Genomic DNA, 17,234 nt, shown 5'->3' on the forward strand with positions numbered 1-17,234 from the left:
CAGATGCGATGCTCGGTTGGGATAGGCCCGCCGCGCTAGTAACAATTTAGAAGCCCAAGCTTAGCAACAGCACGTGGTGGCCCGGCCCCCGCGCTAGCTGACTGGCGGCCGGCGTGCATGTTAAGTAGGCGCCGCACGCTGATTGGCCCAGAGCGGTCTATGTAAAATAGGCACCGCGGACCAATGGCTGGCTGCGAGGCTCGCGGCCAATGAGGACGCCGCGGCCGAACGCGTTGCCGAGAGGAAGCAGAGCGCGGTGGGACTGCCCGACGCCCGGCCCTGCGCACGGGCCTGTTAGGGCGCGGGGAGCGTCTGGAGCGCCTCTCCGCTCCCGGGTCTGCACACAGTGAGAGGGAACCTCTTGCCCCTGAGCCATCTGTAGCACTGGCTCCGCGGCAGCACGGGGCCTGGCGGTGTCCTTGGTGGTCTCGCGTAGGGCTGCAAAACGACCCCTTCCTGGGACGCAGAGTGATCCCAGGAGAGCCCGGGGCTTGGAAGAGGGGCGCAGACAGTCTGAGCCTAAAAGCCAAACCTCCTTGAGGATCTCAGCTGGGAAGCTGAGGCCCGGGTGGGGTGTCTCTCTCAGAGCTGTCTAGCGGACCCCAGAGCTGAAGGAGGGGCTCTAGGCCTGGAGAAGCGGGGCAAAGATTTGCCGACACAGCCTGGAGGGGCTCCCACGCGTGGAAGGCTGCGTGCTCCTGTCTGGTCGGAATGGTGAGGACTTTCGGAGAGGCAGGCGCTGGTGCCCTCTGGCCAAGGGAGCACATTCTGGGGAAGAGAGGTGCCCTCCATGGGCAGGGAGACAGCATCTCAAGCTTCCAGCTGGCCGGTGGCCCTGGCAACCCCTGACCCTAAGATGGCCCCATAGGAGCAGGGACTGGCAGCCCTGGGGCAGCCACAGACTGGCCTCAGTCACCGTTGGTCTTCCCTGTCGCTGGTTATTAAGATTGGTGGCTGGGCAGCTCTTGAGGATGGGACCAGCAGGGAGAGTGGGGGATAAGGTGGCTGGATTCCCCACAGAAGTTCTAAATTGGGGAGGGAGCACTGCTGCAGCCCACAAAACGTAACAAAAACTACAAAAAACCTTGTGTGTATCTGCATCCCCAATTTGTAGATAAGGCAACTGGGAATCCTGAGGTTTCCGGGTTCCCCAGGGTCTCCCGGAAGTCCCCATGGAATGGACATTAGTGCTCCCATATATGTGACGCAGGGCTGGTGACGCAGGAGGGCAGAGACCAGGCCACCTCCTGGCCCAGCATGACTTGCTGTGTGATCTGAGACATAGGGTTCGGAACGTGTGCCCCGCAGAGTGGCAGAACCCGTGGGGAGCTTGGACACTGCCCTCAGACAGCCCTGCACGGACAGTAAAACAACCCCTTGATATTAAGGCCGTGCTTCCTGCTCCTGCCTGACAGCTACCCCAGGGCCAGGGCAGTGCCCCTGTCGAGAGCTGGGTGCAGTGGCTCTCCAGGTTAGTCTGGAGGGCTGCTCCCGATGCAGAGTAAAGGAGGGCACCCAAGTCTGGGAAGGGGCAGGTGCATTCTGGGCTTTGGGGTATAGGAGGTGGACCCCAGCTCAGCAGCTGCTCATCACGCCATCCCTGCTTATGTGAAGGGTGGGTTGCTGGCCTCAGTCCTAAAGCAGCACCTAGCCCTGCGTGGGTGGACGTGCCCCATGCCCACCATCCTTCCAGTGGAGGGGTGTGAGGTGCACCCTGTGCCACAGCAGGCAGATCAGGCGACCAGGGGTGACTGTGGGAGCTGTGTGCCTGCTGCCTCCCAGCCTGAGAGCAAAGGGGGTGGCCCCCACCTTACCTCCATCTACATCTAGGCCATTTCGGGGATCCCTTCTCCAGCCACACCAGGTGCCCGAGGGGCTCCCCACCACCTGAGTGTGGGCACAACACCACAGAGAGTAGGGGTGCAAGAGGGGTGGGAGGGCTGCGTGAAGAAGGGGCTGAGAAGAAGGCGGGGGACCTGGTGCAGGCAGATGCGTCGGGGTCCCAGGCTGTCGGGTGCAGTGCCACCTGTAGGCCCAGTTCTGTAGGGCATGTCTCCAGCAGGTACCCAGCACCTCCTCCAGGGAACCTCCCCTGAGCCCAGGCCAGGCGCCTCCTCACCTGTCTCCCTTTTCTACTCCTGCTCAGCCCTTCCTGCCCCTTATCTAGTGCAGGGACCTGTCCCAGTAGGAACCAGCAAAGTCCATGCCCAGGGAGAGGAGGCAGACACCTCAGGCCTCCCACCTGGAAGCCCAGCCCTCCACCCTTATCTCCATTTAGAGTCCAAGAGGGGGCCCAGCCCTGGGTGGGGGCTGGAATCTGGCAGCCCACAGCCTGCCTCTCCTCAGACCCCTGGGATGGCCGGTTTGGACAGCTCCCTGCAGGCAGGTCTGCGGGGCCTGGGGACAGAGAGCCTAGCCTTGGCTCCCGTGCTGAGATGCCTGGTGGGTTCCAGGACCAGGGGAGACTCCTGGGGAGCTCCTGTTATGGGTCCTTTCCGCAAAGCCACTCTGGATTCTAGTCTGGCCACAACACCTTGGCCAAGTCACGCAATGTCTCTGAGCCTCAGTTTCCCCAGCTATAAAATGAAATTGACAGTACTTGCTGCTTGGGGAGGTGGTGGGGTACCCTGAGGAATGCATGGGCAGCTGCAGGCTCAGCACAAAGGGAGGTGGCAGGAATAAACATCAGCCCCAAATCAGCAAGTGCTTCTAACGCAGGGCCTGCCCAGTCGCCATCGGTCAGTATCAGAATCATGGTCAAACCTGGGGCGGAGTGATGGCTGCTCAAGCTGGCCCGCCGTGGGCAGCACACAGGCCTCTGAGCATTCCGGGGTCTTCAAGAAGTTTAACACTCAGGTAAAAATGTCTCCAGAATACAATAAGAAGACAAAATACAAAATCAAGATGTGGTTAAATGTCTGCATAGCCTAACATAAAGCCAAAGTGGAGGCTTCCTAGTCTCAGGCAGGATGCCCTGAGGGCCTGAGCCCAGGAAGCTCACCCCCAACTTCCCAGCCCAGGGTCCCGGTCATCCAGCTGCTTCTACACTCAGAGGGCAGCAGGTTGGGCTCTGGCAAGGGTGACTTGAGCTGCCTCCGTCAGAGGGTGCAGAGGCCTTTCAGGTCACAGGGTCCTGAGTGATGGGGTTAGGGGACAGTAAGGTCACAGCTGTCACTGTGGCTAAGCTGTGTTACTGCCTTTGATGGAGCTGAGGTCCCAACAGTGGGGACCCTGGCCTCTGCCCCACCAACTCCTCCTCCCTTTGAGATGTCTAAACCACAAATCTGAACGTGTCCCCCCTGCTCAGAGCTCTGCCATGACTCGCCATTGCCCTCATGACATTTGGTGCCTTATTCTCCATCTGTGTCCCCCCCACCCTGCTGGGGGCATCACCATTTCTCAAACTCTCAGGGCTGCTCTGGCCTCTAGCTCTGGCACCCTATTTTCCACAGACACACTGCTCACCCCCCCAGGGCCCAGCTGGCTCAGCCAGCTCCAATGGCCCCTGACCTGCAGATCCCCACGGGCAGGCAGGTCTGGAGTGTCTGGGTTCAGGTGCAGGCTCCAGCCTGGGCTGCCCTAACCATTTGGGAGCAAATGAGCGCAGCAGCAGAACCAAAGCCTTGCTGGTGTTTAAGTCTTTGGTGTGACATTGTGTTTGAGCAATTGCTCCGTGCCGGTCTGGAATCGCTCCTCCCATCTCAGAGGCAGGAGAGGCTGACAAGTTTGCTGATGCCTGCAAAGGGCCCCGGGGCTCTGATTGGAGAACATGTATGAGGGTGGGCGGGGGCCTCTGCTGAATGGGAAGGCTGCCTGGAGGAGGTGGCTCTGGGTAGGCCAGGCAGGAAACAAGCACCTCCAGGAAGGCATCCTGGGCATGCTGATCCCCATGGTGTGGGTACTTTGGGTCCTGCCTGCCTCTCCTAGCTCTGGTGCAGAGTCCAGAGAACAGGAGGACCCAGGAATAGCTGGGAAGCTGCTCCCTCCTGGCACGGTCAGCCACCACCTTAGCCCCGGTCGTCCAAGGTGTCCAGCTCTGACCTGGATCCCTCCTCCCCCATCCCTGAGCCTTTTGGGGCGTGGTCTATCTTGGGACTGTCTCTGGACACTCCACGCCCTGCAGGACCTGGACAGAGAGTGCAGTTGCATTGGGGGCCCTGTCTGGACCTGGAGTGCCCGTCCACAGTGGGGTGACCCCTGCAGGCAGCACTCCAGTTGCCCCCAACACCCTGGCAGCCAGGTCACATTGAGAGGAGGTAGGAGGGGTGCCCCCTGGTGGCCATTAGGGACTGCAGCAGGGCCCCTGGAGGGAGCCCAGACAGGAGGGGAAGGGGTGCGTCCCCCAACTCTGCCCCTCCTACTTGGCCTGGTGGGGGGATATTGTCCCATTACCTTCATCAGCACCCATGACACTAACAGTCTCTCTCCTTTCATGTGCTTCCTGCTCCAGTGTCACACAGCTCCTGCTCAGGGGAGGCCAGCCGGGCCTGAGAGCTCCTGGGCACTCCATCCCACAAGTGGGGGCAGGCAGCAAGGGCACCTCCAGAGACCAGGTGTGTGGGGGTGTGCAGGGGGCCTCTGGGCTGAACTGGGCCTGCAGTGGGAGGAAGGACCTGTTGGGCTACTCCCTCCCCCCTTACCAGTGCCACCTCCCTGAGGCCAGGTATGGTGGCTCTCTGCTCCCAGGTCTCCTGAGCCCCTCCATCCTTGGGGGATCTGCCCCGGGAGCTGCCGGCTGCATCTGGGTCCTAAGTACTTGTGGGGGCCTAGCAAGGCTTAGGCCCTGCCTGTTACCAGAAGCTTAGGGGGTTGGAGAGCGGGAAGGCCTTCTCCCCAGGACTGAGCATTTAGACCCAGGTGTGCCCGGCTCCTGCCAGTCCCCCAGCCTTCCTCCAGCTGCCAGATGGGAGTGCCTGATGCTGGTGGCGCGCCTGTCCCCCAGAGAGGCCTCCAGGTACAGCCAGTGGGCTCCTCAGGGCACAGGGCACGCGGTCTTCGCCTCTCGTGCGACACTCCTAAAACGCCACAACCTGGCTGTGCCGCCTAGCCACATCCATGAGCCTCAGTTTTCCCATCTGTGACACAGGGACACTGCTCCCTAGATGGATTGTCGTGAGGAGTAGAGGGGACAGAACTCAGAAGATGGTTACAGATGATGATGATGGTGATGAAAGATCGAGAAGGCGAACCTGCTCCAGGTCCAAGGCTGGCTTGCAGGGCTGATTCCCAATCAGAAGCCCGTGGCACTCTCCCTGCCACCAACCCCAGGGGCTCCAGGCCCGAGCCCCTGCTGTGGGTGGGCAGCAGGCCATTCCTTCTAGATCGTTCCTGAGTGGGGAAACTCTGCCTTAGACTAACCCCTCTGCACCCCCGGTCCTGGGTCTGCCCGTGGGATGGGGACAACCTTGTAGAAGGGTAGAGTGGCCACAAGTCCCCAGGGGGCAAGCAACGGAGCCCTGGAGCCCTCGCAGGCAGGGGTGGGGGTGGTGGTCCCCCTCTCCTGGAGGCTGGTGGGAAGCCAAGTCCTGCCCTTCTATTATCCTGAAAGTCCAGAAGCCCCCCACTTCCCTAGGGACAATGCATGTTAGCAAGAACACCACACTTCTGAGGTGGAGAAAAAGGCGTCCGTGCTCACACAGGAAACAGTGTCTGCAGTCCATAAATAGATTTATGGAAATGGTTTCAAATTATAGCATTTAGAAAATAAAGATAATCTCAATACATAATATTTACTCTATTATATACTCCCCCCGGAAGCCATTTTTATGCATGTGTATTCCACTGTTAAATAGTAATTGCGTTTTATCCTATAAAAGAAGCAGTAGGTGTGTCATCTCTCTAAAAATAAAGCTGCAATCGACATTGCAATGTGAAGCCTGAGATTTAAGCCTGAGGAGGTGTCCGAGCTGGGACCCGGGATACTCGGGGGTCTGAGGAGGTGAGCCAAAGTCCCAGGGGTGCAGAGGGAAGGGATAGTGGCAGCCAAGTGGCCACCCAAAGACCTAGAAACCTCTGCCTGTGGGTCTCTACGCTGCCCCTCCCCACAAGCTGGTGGACGGGGGCGGGCAAGCAACACAGGGGCACGCTGCTTTCCCAGAGGACCACTGGGTATAAAGAGATGCGTGTTGCTCAGCTGAGGTCCTCAAGGGAGTGGGGAGTGGGTGGTGCCCGGGGATGGGGTGGGTGCTGTGGTTCTGGGGCCCAGGGGAGACAGTGAACGCCCTTTCTTGTTCAGCAAGCACACGGGAAGCCCTGCAGGGCCCTGAGGCCTGGCTCTTCACCCGGAGGTGTCCACTATCTGCCCCGGGTTTAGCCCCAGTACTGAGGTTGCCTGGGGCTCAGAACAGGACCCCACTTCCCTGTCACGAGCAAGCGCTGAGCAGGCCTTCTGCGTTGGCCGAGCCTTGGGGCAGCAACTCAGCGGGCCAGTGGACAGGCAGGGGGAGAGCCCCCATGCCTGTGCAGCCACCTGGCAACCTGGGTACCCTCGCTGGCCAAACTTGACCTCCTGTTGGCCCCTGCAGCTAGCCTGGGGTCCCCACGGGTCGGGCGACCAGCGCGGCTGGGACGGAGGCACTGAAGTTCTGGAAGTCTCCGTGGCAGCAACTTGATGAAATGCAGTGAACCCTCTGGAAGCCAGCACCTGGAAGGAGGGGTCGGGGAGCCTTCCTGGGTGCCTTCCTGGGAGCCTCTTGGGCCCTGGAAGTCTGGCGAGGGCCGGCGCTGTCAGACGCCTGCCTTGTCGCTGTAGAAGGGTGTGACGTGGAACACGTAGCAGTGTGTGCACACGCGGACTGGCTTCACCTGCCCGTAGCGGGGCAGTGGGGCAGAGTGGGAGGAGCAGCGCGAACAGAAGATCTGGAAGGAAAGGCAGGGTGGCGGGCCCAGTGAGCTGGGGGCATCCCACAGCCCCCCAGCCTCAGCCTCCCTGACCGTGGCCCCCACAGAAACCCCCAGACCAGGCAGGGCCTTCACAGGCCCTGTGTGGGGCTGGAACCTTCAGGAAAACCTGGGTCAGTTTGCAGCCCCAGGAGGCCAAGCTCAAGGAGGGCGTCCTGGCCCCACCCCAGGGCTGCTGCAGGCTCCTGTCCAGCCCCTCTGTTCCCTCTCCCTCCCCAGCTCTGAAGCAGCCGGGACTGGGCCAGGCATTGTCCAGACTCAGTGGACCAAGCACCTGGAGTCCAGGCCTTGTGCCAGTCACAGCAGGCCTGGACTTGGGGCCTGTGCACGGACCCCAAAGGCCTTGCCAGCCTCGCTGACTTCCAGATCCTGTGCTGTGTCTGTGGGCGGGCCCCCAGGGTGCAACACCCAGGTGGGGACAACCTCCGGCCTCTGCGTCCCACGTACCTTCCCGCAGCTGCGGCAGTGGTGTTTCCTGCGGATGACGGTGAAGGGCGCTTTGCACGCGGTACAGAAGCCACAGGCCTCGTCTGGGACCCACTCGGGCGGGTCTGTGACAACAAGAGTGGGGGACACATCAGGCAAGGGAGCCATGCGGGGGTGCCAGTAGGGGCAGGTGGGCGGGTGAGGGGTCTGAGGTGGTACATGCGCAGGAACCTCTGGTCGGGTGGCCCCAGTGGCCCCGCCCTGCTTGTCTCCACTCCTCCCGGCACTCATCACTGGCTATGGTTTGGGAAACTGGCAACATCCCATGGATGGGAGCTTTGCAGCTGTGGGCAGTGCCCACTGATCAGAGCCCAGCAGCAGCCTGTGCCTCCCCCAGGACTCAGGACGTGGGCAGGTGTATCCACCTAGGTGACCCTCTCCCAAACCTCTCCCTGTCAGCACCCACCTGGCAGTGCCCTTGGGCAAAGGTGGGGGCTGAGAAATGAAGACATCGACCTCCTCTGTCAACTCCTCAATCAACACTCTGTTGGGGTCAGGGGTCCCGGCCCTGCCCACCCATGCTGTCCTTCACCCCCTGCAGTTCTGAGGTTCTCAGGGAGGACGGGCTGGGGGCCAGGTAGACAGCCTGTCTCCTCTTTTGGAGGCCAAGGCTGGCTGCCTACCCCTCCCTGACACCTGTGGAGTCCAGCCAGGGGCCAGGGGCCACCTCCTCCTGCAGGTGGGAGCCCCTGGTGAGGTCTGCTCCGGAATTTGGGGGGCGTGTTGGTGTGGGGAGAAGCGCCTTACACAAAATGGCCACTTCCCTCCCACCGAGGGGCCCACTGTATACCAGGTCTGAGGTCAGTACCGACGTCACCTCGGACAGCTCCCTCGGGCCACAGAGTGTGCTCAGACGTCCTGTCTACCCTCCACGACCCCAGGCCTTACCCTGAGCTCCTCCAAGTGGGACTGGGCAAGGCCACCCGTCCACTGGAGGCCCGAGCTCTCCTCACCTCAGCTTGCCTCCTCCTCACCTGCCATCCTCCCAAGGATCCTGTCAGCTCACCCCACACCGCAGAGGGATCATTTCTCATGCTAGCCCACACCCCACCCCGTAAAATCCTTGGCTGGTCCCATGAAGTCCCAGCCAGCACATGTGCAGCCCCTGGGGGCCACGTCAGGCTGGGTCTCCAGCTGAGACAGAGGAGTGTAGACTCTCGCCTGAGGACTGTGAGTGTCCAGAGGACCTCCTGGGCCTGGCACCCACTTCTCCGTGACGTTCCAGGGCCCAGGCCCTGCCATGGAGCAGGCTGGGCTGGCAGCTCAGGGGCGTGCATTGGCCACTCCAGACCCCACAGTTCATTACATTCAATCCCACGAGCAGAGGGCTCTGAGTTCCTGTGACAGGCGCTTTATAGCATCACATCGCATCCGATTTTCACAGAAAGGTAAAGAAGCTGAGACAGGGAGCTCAGGAAGGTGGGGAGCCTGTGCTGCTCCTGACCCCTCACACCCCGCAGCCTGTCACCCCCAGGGATCGTAGCAAAGACAGCACTGATGTGTACGCTGGTACGAGGCAGAACACAGGGAGGCCGTGAGCTGGGGACTGGTAGGGGCCACCCCGGTTGGCCAGGCACGACAGGAGTGGTGTCACCTCTGGCCTGTCACTGGGTTGGCTTTAGCCTCCTTCTCGGCTCTGGTCACCTGTGATACCCACTCAAGCCTATGTGCTGTCACTCATCTTGGCGCCTCTCCCAGGCCTCGAGCCCCCTCCCCGCAGAGGTGCTGTCAGTGCCCCAGCCTACCCTGAAGCTCCTCCCCACCAAGCCACCAGGTCCCCAGCTGGCCAACTGCCGGGCTAGTGGAGCAGCAGGGGGTCCCGGACGACCCCTGGGCTAGTAGGGGAACAGGGGGTCCTGGCTGATCGCAGGGCTATTGGAGGAGCAGAGGGTCCCAGCTCCCACATGACCAGAGTATGCCTGCATCTCCCTGCAGAGGTTCCTGTGAAGGCTGGGGATCCAGTGTGCACCTGTGCCCCAGGACCAGCCACCACCAGCCCACCCAAAGGCCTGGACCCTGCAGCTCTTTGCTCCTCAGGCCTGTGGGCCCCAGACTAGGAGACATTAAAACACAGACCGGAGGTTGGCCTGAGGTGGTGGCTAAGGGGGCCTGTGTATCCACCTGGGAGCAGAGGTGAAGATACTGGAAGGGGAGGCTCTCCCCATGGGAAGCCAGATGCCCAGAAGGCCTCTGGGGAGGGGCCCCCAGCTGGAGGTACACTGTCTTTACGGAGACTGTGGTCGGGGACAGAAAGGAAGTGTCCAGACAGGGTCCCCACTCTTGGCTCAGCACTCAGAGAGTGTCATCCCTGGTCCCAGAGCCCCCACCCACCTTCCAAGTCCCCATCTCGAGTCTTGGCCGCAAGTTCGGAGGACGACAGAGTCTCCTGGCACAGGGCGCAGTCTTCCAAGGCTGCACTCCGCAGGGTCTGGGTGACTAGAAGAGAAATGGTGACCCCTGGGGTCCATGCACCACACCTGTCCCTGGTGGGTGCACTGCAGTGCTGCCAGCAGAGGCTTAGCTCCCTAAGCCCACCCAGGACCCACAGCGCCCGGAGTCAGACACTGCAGCCCTTGCCAACTGCTCCCGTGGGTTGCTCCTCCCTGGGGGCCCCCAGTCCTGGGGCCCCTGTACTGTCTGCATGGTCAGGTCCCCTGACTGTGAACCCTGAGGCCTGGACACGGCGTGAGGGGCCCACCATCCTTGCTTACAGAGCCAGTTCATGTCACGTGCCTTTTCGAAACTGTGATGTTCCAGAAAGCAGCCCTGCCCAGAATTCCGTGGCTGTTGCGGGCAATGCGGCCTGGTGGTTGGGGGGTCAATGCGGCCAGTTCTGGGAGGCAGAACTGGGTCGGCACACGGGACAGACTGCTCCTGCCCCTGCCGGCGGGTGGTGCCCTGCTGGGCTGGGGCCAGCCCCGCACACCCAGACTCCTTGAGTGGAAGCCCTGTGATGAGGGGCAGCCCAGCAGAGGCGGGGCAAGCAGGGGTCCGGCCCCTTCCCTACTCTGGGGCCCTGCCACATCCTTCCAAGGAACAAGGGGCAAGCTCGCTGCCTTATCTGTGCCTGCCCGGAGCACGTGTGTGTGAGCATGTGAGCACGTGAGTGTGTGTGAGAGCATGTGTGAGCGTGTGAGAGCATGCGAGGGCATGTGAGAGCACGTCCGTGTGTGAGCATACACGTGAGTATGTGAGACGTGAGTGTGTGTGTGACAGCACGTGTGTGTGAACAGGCACGTGTGACTGTGTGTGTGAGGGCACACGCGTGTGTGAGAGCCGCACAGCCCATCTCAGCTGGCGCTCACCCTTCTTTAACTTTTCCTTGTCGTCCGTTTCTGGCTTGGTGGCCATGACCTCAAAGAGGGTCTTGAGAATACTTCTCAGGTCACTGGCGTAGTTGGTCTGCAGCTGGTCAGCCACACCTGGGGGAGGGGGACAAGGGCAGGGTGGGTTAGGTTGGCCAGCTCAGGGACGTGGTGCTGCCAGCTGGTGAAACCTGGCCAGAGCTCATGGTCCAAACCAGTGTGTCCTCAGATGGGTCAGAGCAAGAGGAGGCCACCCACCCCTGGGTGACAATCCTTGGCAGAAGCAAAAGTTCGGGAGTCAGAGAAGGCCGGGGAGGGGAAGAAATCCCGAGCATCCCCACCGTGGTGGGTGGTCGTTCTCACCCATACATCTTATCCTTAGGGTCATAGCCACCACTTCTAAGCAGTCCTGGGTGCTCACTGAGGGGTGATCCGGGAGCCCCAAACTGTGCCCACCCCACGGCAGCACCTTTCACCATCATGGCCACTCGGGCACCTAGTTGTGCCCCCTCCCCAGGCAAACATTTTGGCTAAGTAAGGACTTCAGGACGACCACAGGGGTCCCTTGTGGCTTGGGGGCCGAGAGTAGACCCTGCGAAGAGGTGGTGCCCAGCTCCCCACACCAGCTGCCAGTCACTTCCTGGTAGGAAAAACACTTCCCCCACCCTAGCTGCAGAGGTTCCCTCCCTCCCAAAATTAGGTCGACTCCACCTTCCTCAGTGAAAAGCAATGCTGGCTCCTTAAGGGGTTGGCCAGGCTGCCATTTACAGCAAAGCCGGACTATGGATGCCCTGTGACACATTACATGCTTCCGGAGGGTTCCTCATGCCAGCGGCTGCACTGAACACCCACTAGGCACCATGTTCCTTCACCCTCAAAACCAACCATGTGGTCCATTCTGGTAGATAAGCGAACAGAAGCTCAGAGACAAGGTCCCCCTGGTGCCACCTGGCCTTGCTCGGGCTGTGCCCATGGGGCCCTCAGCAGTGCAGAAGGCTCCCCTGGGACCACGATCTTGACTGTGCAGTGACGCCAGTCCACAGGCTTCCCTCACCTCTGCCACTCCTCGGGCACAGAGGAGGCACCAGGCAGGGGGCAGAGCCCGGCTGCGTGACAAGCGCCGCTGAGCTCCTCTCCCAGGGGGACTTCACACTTTATACTTTTGAACCACGTGAACGCGTTGGTTATTTAAAACACACAAAACGAAAGGAAAACACTAAAGCGACACCTTTTGTGCTCACTCCCCTCTCTGAATTCCCTGGGAGACAAAGAAGTCATCTCCCTCACCCTGCCAACCATCCCGAGAGAGGAAACAAAATTAGTCAGAATGTACAATAAAATCTAAACCACAAAATGAGCAGAACCTCCCTGTGTGGGTAACTGAGGGGCCATGGGGAATGGTCCCCCACTCACAGCTGGGGAACCCTGGTGAAGAATTAAGGCCTCCTCTCTGCTGGGCACATGGGCTCATCATAGGGGTTGTGGACGATGACATGACACAGTGGGAAAGCCCCGGACAGGACCAGGCACCACCAGCACCCCCACATCAGCTGGTACGACCAACACCAGCGGACATCAGGTGTGGCCATCCACACGCGGCACTGGGTGCTCCCCAAAGCACAGACCGGAGTGTTGCACGCCCACGATAGGCCCACACGTGGCACCTGAAATGCAGACAAACAGGCGGTGGATGAGGTCGTGGCTGCCGTGGAACCTGGACCGGATCTTCTCCCTTGTGGCTGCGGGGGCCGCCTCCAGCGCGGGCTTGTCCACCATGGAGCCACTGCAGAGAGAAGCAAACACAGGGTGCTTAGCAGGGCCATGGCAGGGAGCCCAAGAGCCCAAGATCTCTGAGCCGCCCAGGCTCCCACGCCTCGCATTGAGCTGCCCTTCCTGCATTCGGTTTAACATTACGCCCTCACTTCCTCCTGTGGAAGGCTCACTGCACCCACGTACAGCCTCTGCAGTGGGTTGAAGGGGGCCCCGAGAAAGACATGTCCACCTTAACCCCTGGAAAATGCAAACGTGACCTCATTTGGAAAAAGGTCTTTGCAGCTGTAATCAAGGTAAAGATGTTGAGAGAAAATCATTGGGGATTATCTGGTGGCCCTGATCCAATGACACGTGTCTTTATAGGAGATGGAAGAGGAGACAGACACACAGGGGACAGGAGGAGTTGCAGGGACCTGATGTAGAGACTAGAGGGTTGCAGCCATAAGCCAAGGGACACCTGTGGCCACCAGAAGCTGGCAGAGGCTTCTGCTGCTCCCCTCGGGCCTCCAACGGGGTGCGGCCCTGCCGGATTTCCAGTTTCTGTCTTCAGACTGTAAGGGAGTAAGTCTCTGCTGCTTAGGCCCGGTTTGGCTTATGGTGCTCTGTCACTGCGACGCGGTCCTTCTGCACCACCAGGCGCTTCCCTTCTCCACTTCCCAGTGGTGTCGCCTCAGCTTCCTGAGTCTGCCAGCAGGGGTCCCTGGCGGCTCCAAAGGCAGTCACAGTCGTGCCTGCACTAAGTCAGGGCGCCAGCATTGCCCTGCTCCAGGGGGTGCATGTACTGACCACCCAACCTTTAAATCCTGTACCTCCTATCTCTATTTCTGTCCTTTTGTCCCACTTTCTGGGAAAATTCCTCCATTTTTTTCTTTCAATTTCACCTTGACATTTTAATTTCTGCTTTCAGGTTTTTAATTTCCTGCTCTTATTGTAGTTTTGTGGGTGAAAAATATTTTATCTATCTAGAAATATCAGTTATAATTTTTAAAAAGTTGCATTGGTGGCCTGCACGATCTCCGTTTTCCCTTTTGTTTGGGGGCAGTTGGTCTTTTTTCATGCTAGAAGCTTGCCTCAAACACATTTCAGAGGGATCACTGAAAGGCCGACTGGGCGGGGGGGTGGGGGCGGGTGTCCTGTGACTTTGGAAAGACCGTTTGGCTCCACATGAGTCCCAAAGGAGCTGCCCACACTCAGAGCTGTCACCGGCACACCCAGAGCTCTGCCCCTGGGCAGCTGCAGCGCAGGGCACAGATGTTCCGGCAAAACCCATCAGCGATGGCAAAGCAACCGTGGTCTGGTCCTGCAGGAGCAGGTCGGCAGAGGTGGTGGCGGGTTGGTGATCCCTTCTCGGTGACAGGATGCTGCTGACACTGCGTGAGTCCCTTTACACACAGTGGGGAGACACGCAGAGCCGCCCAATGCCTGACTTAGGGGTACCTCCTTGAGGTATAAAGCCATTCAGAAGCACAAAGACGTGAGAATTCAGGCCGGTGACCAGCTCCAGCTATCGCTGCAGAGGGAGGCTGGGCTGGAAGAGGCCCCAGGGCTTCCCGGTTTCCCTCCTCCAGTCAAGTAGGGGGGTGCATGAGTGTGTGTTTTATTGGCACACTCTAGCATAATGATTATTCATTTATGAGTATTTAATATTTCACTGGAACAAGAGGCTGGGGGTGGGGCTGGGCGTGCCAGCCGAGGGCACTCGAGGCTCCACTAGGACCCTAATGATCCACAGCTCTCCCCTCCCAGGTCGCTGGCTTTTTGGAGACAAAGCCCCTGACTTTCAGCCTGGAGTAAGGGTAGGGCTGGCAGCCTCCCGCCCTGGGGGCTGAGTAAGGAAACGGGGTGTGGACTTCACTGTCCAGGGGGTCAACTTCCATTCAGTAACCCCAGTCTCAGTGATAGCTTCACCCAAAAGATCTGAAAGCCAGGACTCAAACAAGTATTCATACAGTAAGTCCTCACTTAACATCACTCACAGGTTCTACGTAAGTGAAATGACATATAACGAAACCTGTTATACCACAGATTACTTGATATAAACAAGAGTTAAGTTCCTAAGGCGATGCATCAACGTTATAACAAAATAAAGTTGAACGAAATGACATTATTCGAGGCCCTGCTGTATAGGAATGTTCACAGCTGCACTATCATCGTGGCCAGAAGGTGGAAGCAGCCCCAGTGTCACTGATGGGTGGAGGGATAAACAGAATGTGGCCCATCCACACAACGGAATATTATTCAGCCTTAACAAGGAAGGACATTCTGACACACGCGACAACACGGATGAACCCTGAGGACATTCTGCTCAGTGAAATAAGCCAGATACAAAGGACAAATACTGTGATCCCACTTACAGGAGGTCCCTAGAGGAGTCAAATCCATAGGGACAGAAAGTGAATGGTGGTTGCCAGGGGCTGGGGAGGGGGTAACGGGCAGTGAGTGTTTAATGGGGACAGAGTCTCAGTTTGCGAAGATGAAAGCGTTCTGCAAACAGAGAGTGGTAGTGGTTACATAACATTGTGAACGGGCATAATACCACTGAATTGAAACCTTAAAAAGGCTTAAAATAGTAAATTTTATATTATATGTATTTTACCAAAAAGTAGGGGGGAAAGGTTTAGGGCAAGGGGAGAGCAGAGGAAAAGGAACTGAGGAGGTCTGGGTGGCAAAGAGGCTGGATTGCTTTGACATTAATACAAAAGGTTAAGAGTGAATACATGCTTAAAACCACTGAACTGCACACTTTAAAAGGGTGAACTTTATGGTATATACACTGTATATCAATAAAACTGTTACTTTTAAAAAATCAATTATATTAAGACACAGTAACAATAAACAAGCTGAAAATGAAATTAAACCTATGTGCAATGGCATCAAAAAGTTAAAATATCTGAAATACATTTAACAAAAAAAAATATGAGTTATATACTGAAAACTACAAAATAACACTGAAATAAATTAAAGGAGACCTAAATAAATGGAAAGACATCTGTGTTCATGGACTGGAAGACTTACTATTGCTAAGATGGCCAAACTCCCCTAATTGGTCTACAGTTTAATGCAATCCCTATCAAGGTATCAGTTGCCATTTTTTTCCATGCAGAAATTGACAAGCTGATCCTAAAATTCATATGGAAATGCAAGGACCCAGAATAGCCAACACGATCTTGGAAAAGAAAAACAAAGTGGGAGGATTCACACTCGTGATTTGAAACCTAATATGAAACTACAGTAATTCAGATTGTGACACTGGCATGGGAGAGATATTACAATGGAACAGGACTGCGAATTCAGAAATCAACCGATACATTTATGGGCAATTGATTTTCAACAAGGGTACCGAGACCATGCAATACAGGAAGAACAGTCTTTTCAAAAAATGGTGCTGGAACAACTAACTGCATTTCCATATGCAGAAGAATGAAGCGGCGCCTTACCTAACACCATGTGCAAAAATTGACTCAAAATAAAGCAAAGGCCTAGGACTAAAACTCCAAAATTCTTAGAAGAAAACGTAAATCTCTGTGGCCTTGGATCAGGCAACAGTCTCTTAGATATGACGCCAAAAGCACTACAACCAAAGACAAAACACAAACCTGAGCTTCATCAGAGTTAAAAACTTCTGTGTTTCCAAAGACACCATCAAGAAAGTGAAAAGACAACCCACAGAATAGGAGAAAAATTTTGCAAATTACGTATCTGTAAGGGTATAGTAAGTAGAATACAGAAAGAATGCTTCCAACTCAACAGCAGAACGACAAATAACCCAGCTGAAGAGTGAGCAATGGATACGAACAGACATTTTCCCAAAGAAGACAGACAAATGGCCAATAAACATATGAAAAGATGTTCAACATCATTAGTCATTTGAGAAACGCAAATAAATCAAAATGGCAACATGATATCCTTCTGCACCCATCAGGATGACTGCCATCATTTAAAAAGAAAAAGGAAGAAAACAACAAGCGTTGGTGAAGATGGAAAAATTGGCACCTTGGAGGTCCCTGGTGATGCTCTCACAAGGGGCGGTCACTTTGGAAGACAGCTCAGCAGCTCCTTTTACCGTAAGACCTGGGAATTGCACTCTTAAGGTGAACACCCAGGAGAACTGAAAACAGATGTTCACAGGAAAGGCGCTCCTCCTCTCTGGGCAGTTGCTGGACAGACAGGGTGGGGATGTGCAGGGGGGTCCCGGGGATGAGTGGGACCCTGTGTGTGTCACCAAGAGACAGTCTAGTAGGGGAGCCAAAGCAGCGGGTGAACTTGACTGAGGACGGTGTCCTGGTCTCTCTGCCACAGGACATTCAGCACGTTAAACTTGTTTTCTTGTGTTTGTGCCTCTGTGAAGATGACAGGAAGTGCACTGCCTCAGGGAAGAGGCTATTCAGACAGGAATTCTCCTGGTCTCCCGGGAGGGAGGAAGATGACCCCTGAGGCTGCTGCCGGAGATGCTGGGCACCTGCCCCTGCCCTCCTGTCGTCCCCGAGCCGAGCAGGGGTCAGTGCTAACCAAGAACACCCCACTTCAACTCAAACCCATCTCCCACCCCAACTGTGGAGTTCCCTGATGTCAGAAGGAACCGGGAGTTGAGCAGGAAGCAGATGGACAGGACCAGGGACTGTGGCCCTGCTCTGGGACCTGAGGGGAGGTGGGGACAGGTTGGCTGCACCACGAGCTGCAACGCTATAGGCCTGGACTCTGCCAGCCCCGTTCTCCTGGAGCTCCCCCAGCAGGGTGCCCCCCCCCATGGCCACAGATGTCCACATGTCC

General features: G+C 57.4%; 1 protein-coding gene and 1 long non-coding RNA gene across 3 annotated transcripts in view; one reads left to right on the top strand and one right to left on the bottom strand.

Annotated features, from left to right (window-relative positions):
* The first annotated feature begins 214 nt into the window (after nucleotides 1-214).
* Nucleotides 215-5,532, top strand: LOC141568946 (uncharacterized). The gene is made up of 3 exons (XR_012492291.1): nucleotides 215-714; nucleotides 2,719-2,856; nucleotides 4,451-5,532. It is a non-coding gene; the product is annotated as an uncharacterized LOC141568946 (long non-coding RNA).
* A 118-nt stretch (nucleotides 5,533-5,650) lies between these two features.
* ZFYVE28 (zinc finger FYVE-type containing 28) overlaps nucleotides 5,651-17,234 on the bottom strand; it is a 72,805-nt gene continuing 61,221 nt past the window's right edge. For both annotated transcript variants that reach the window (XM_019711498.2, XM_074320295.1), the window contains exons 9-13: nucleotides 12,356-12,474; nucleotides 10,692-10,808; nucleotides 9,718-9,822; nucleotides 7,348-7,451; nucleotides 5,651-6,858 (exon numbers count right to left, since the gene is read on the bottom strand). In XM_019711498.2, the coding sequence (XP_019567057.2) occupies nucleotides 6,727-6,858; nucleotides 7,348-7,451; nucleotides 9,718-9,822; nucleotides 10,692-10,808; nucleotides 12,356-12,474 (577 nt within the window). In that variant the 3' untranslated portion in view covers nucleotides 5,651-6,726. The remainder of the gene's footprint in view (nucleotides 6,859-7,347; nucleotides 7,452-9,717; nucleotides 9,823-10,691; nucleotides 10,809-12,355; nucleotides 12,475-17,234) is intronic.

Source organism: Rhinolophus sinicus, linkage group LG02 (assembly GCF_036562045.2).
Source record: "Rhinolophus sinicus isolate RSC01 linkage group LG02, ASM3656204v1, whole genome shotgun sequence".
Lineage (NCBI taxonomy): Eukaryota > Metazoa > Chordata > Mammalia > Chiroptera > Rhinolophidae > Rhinolophus > Rhinolophus sinicus.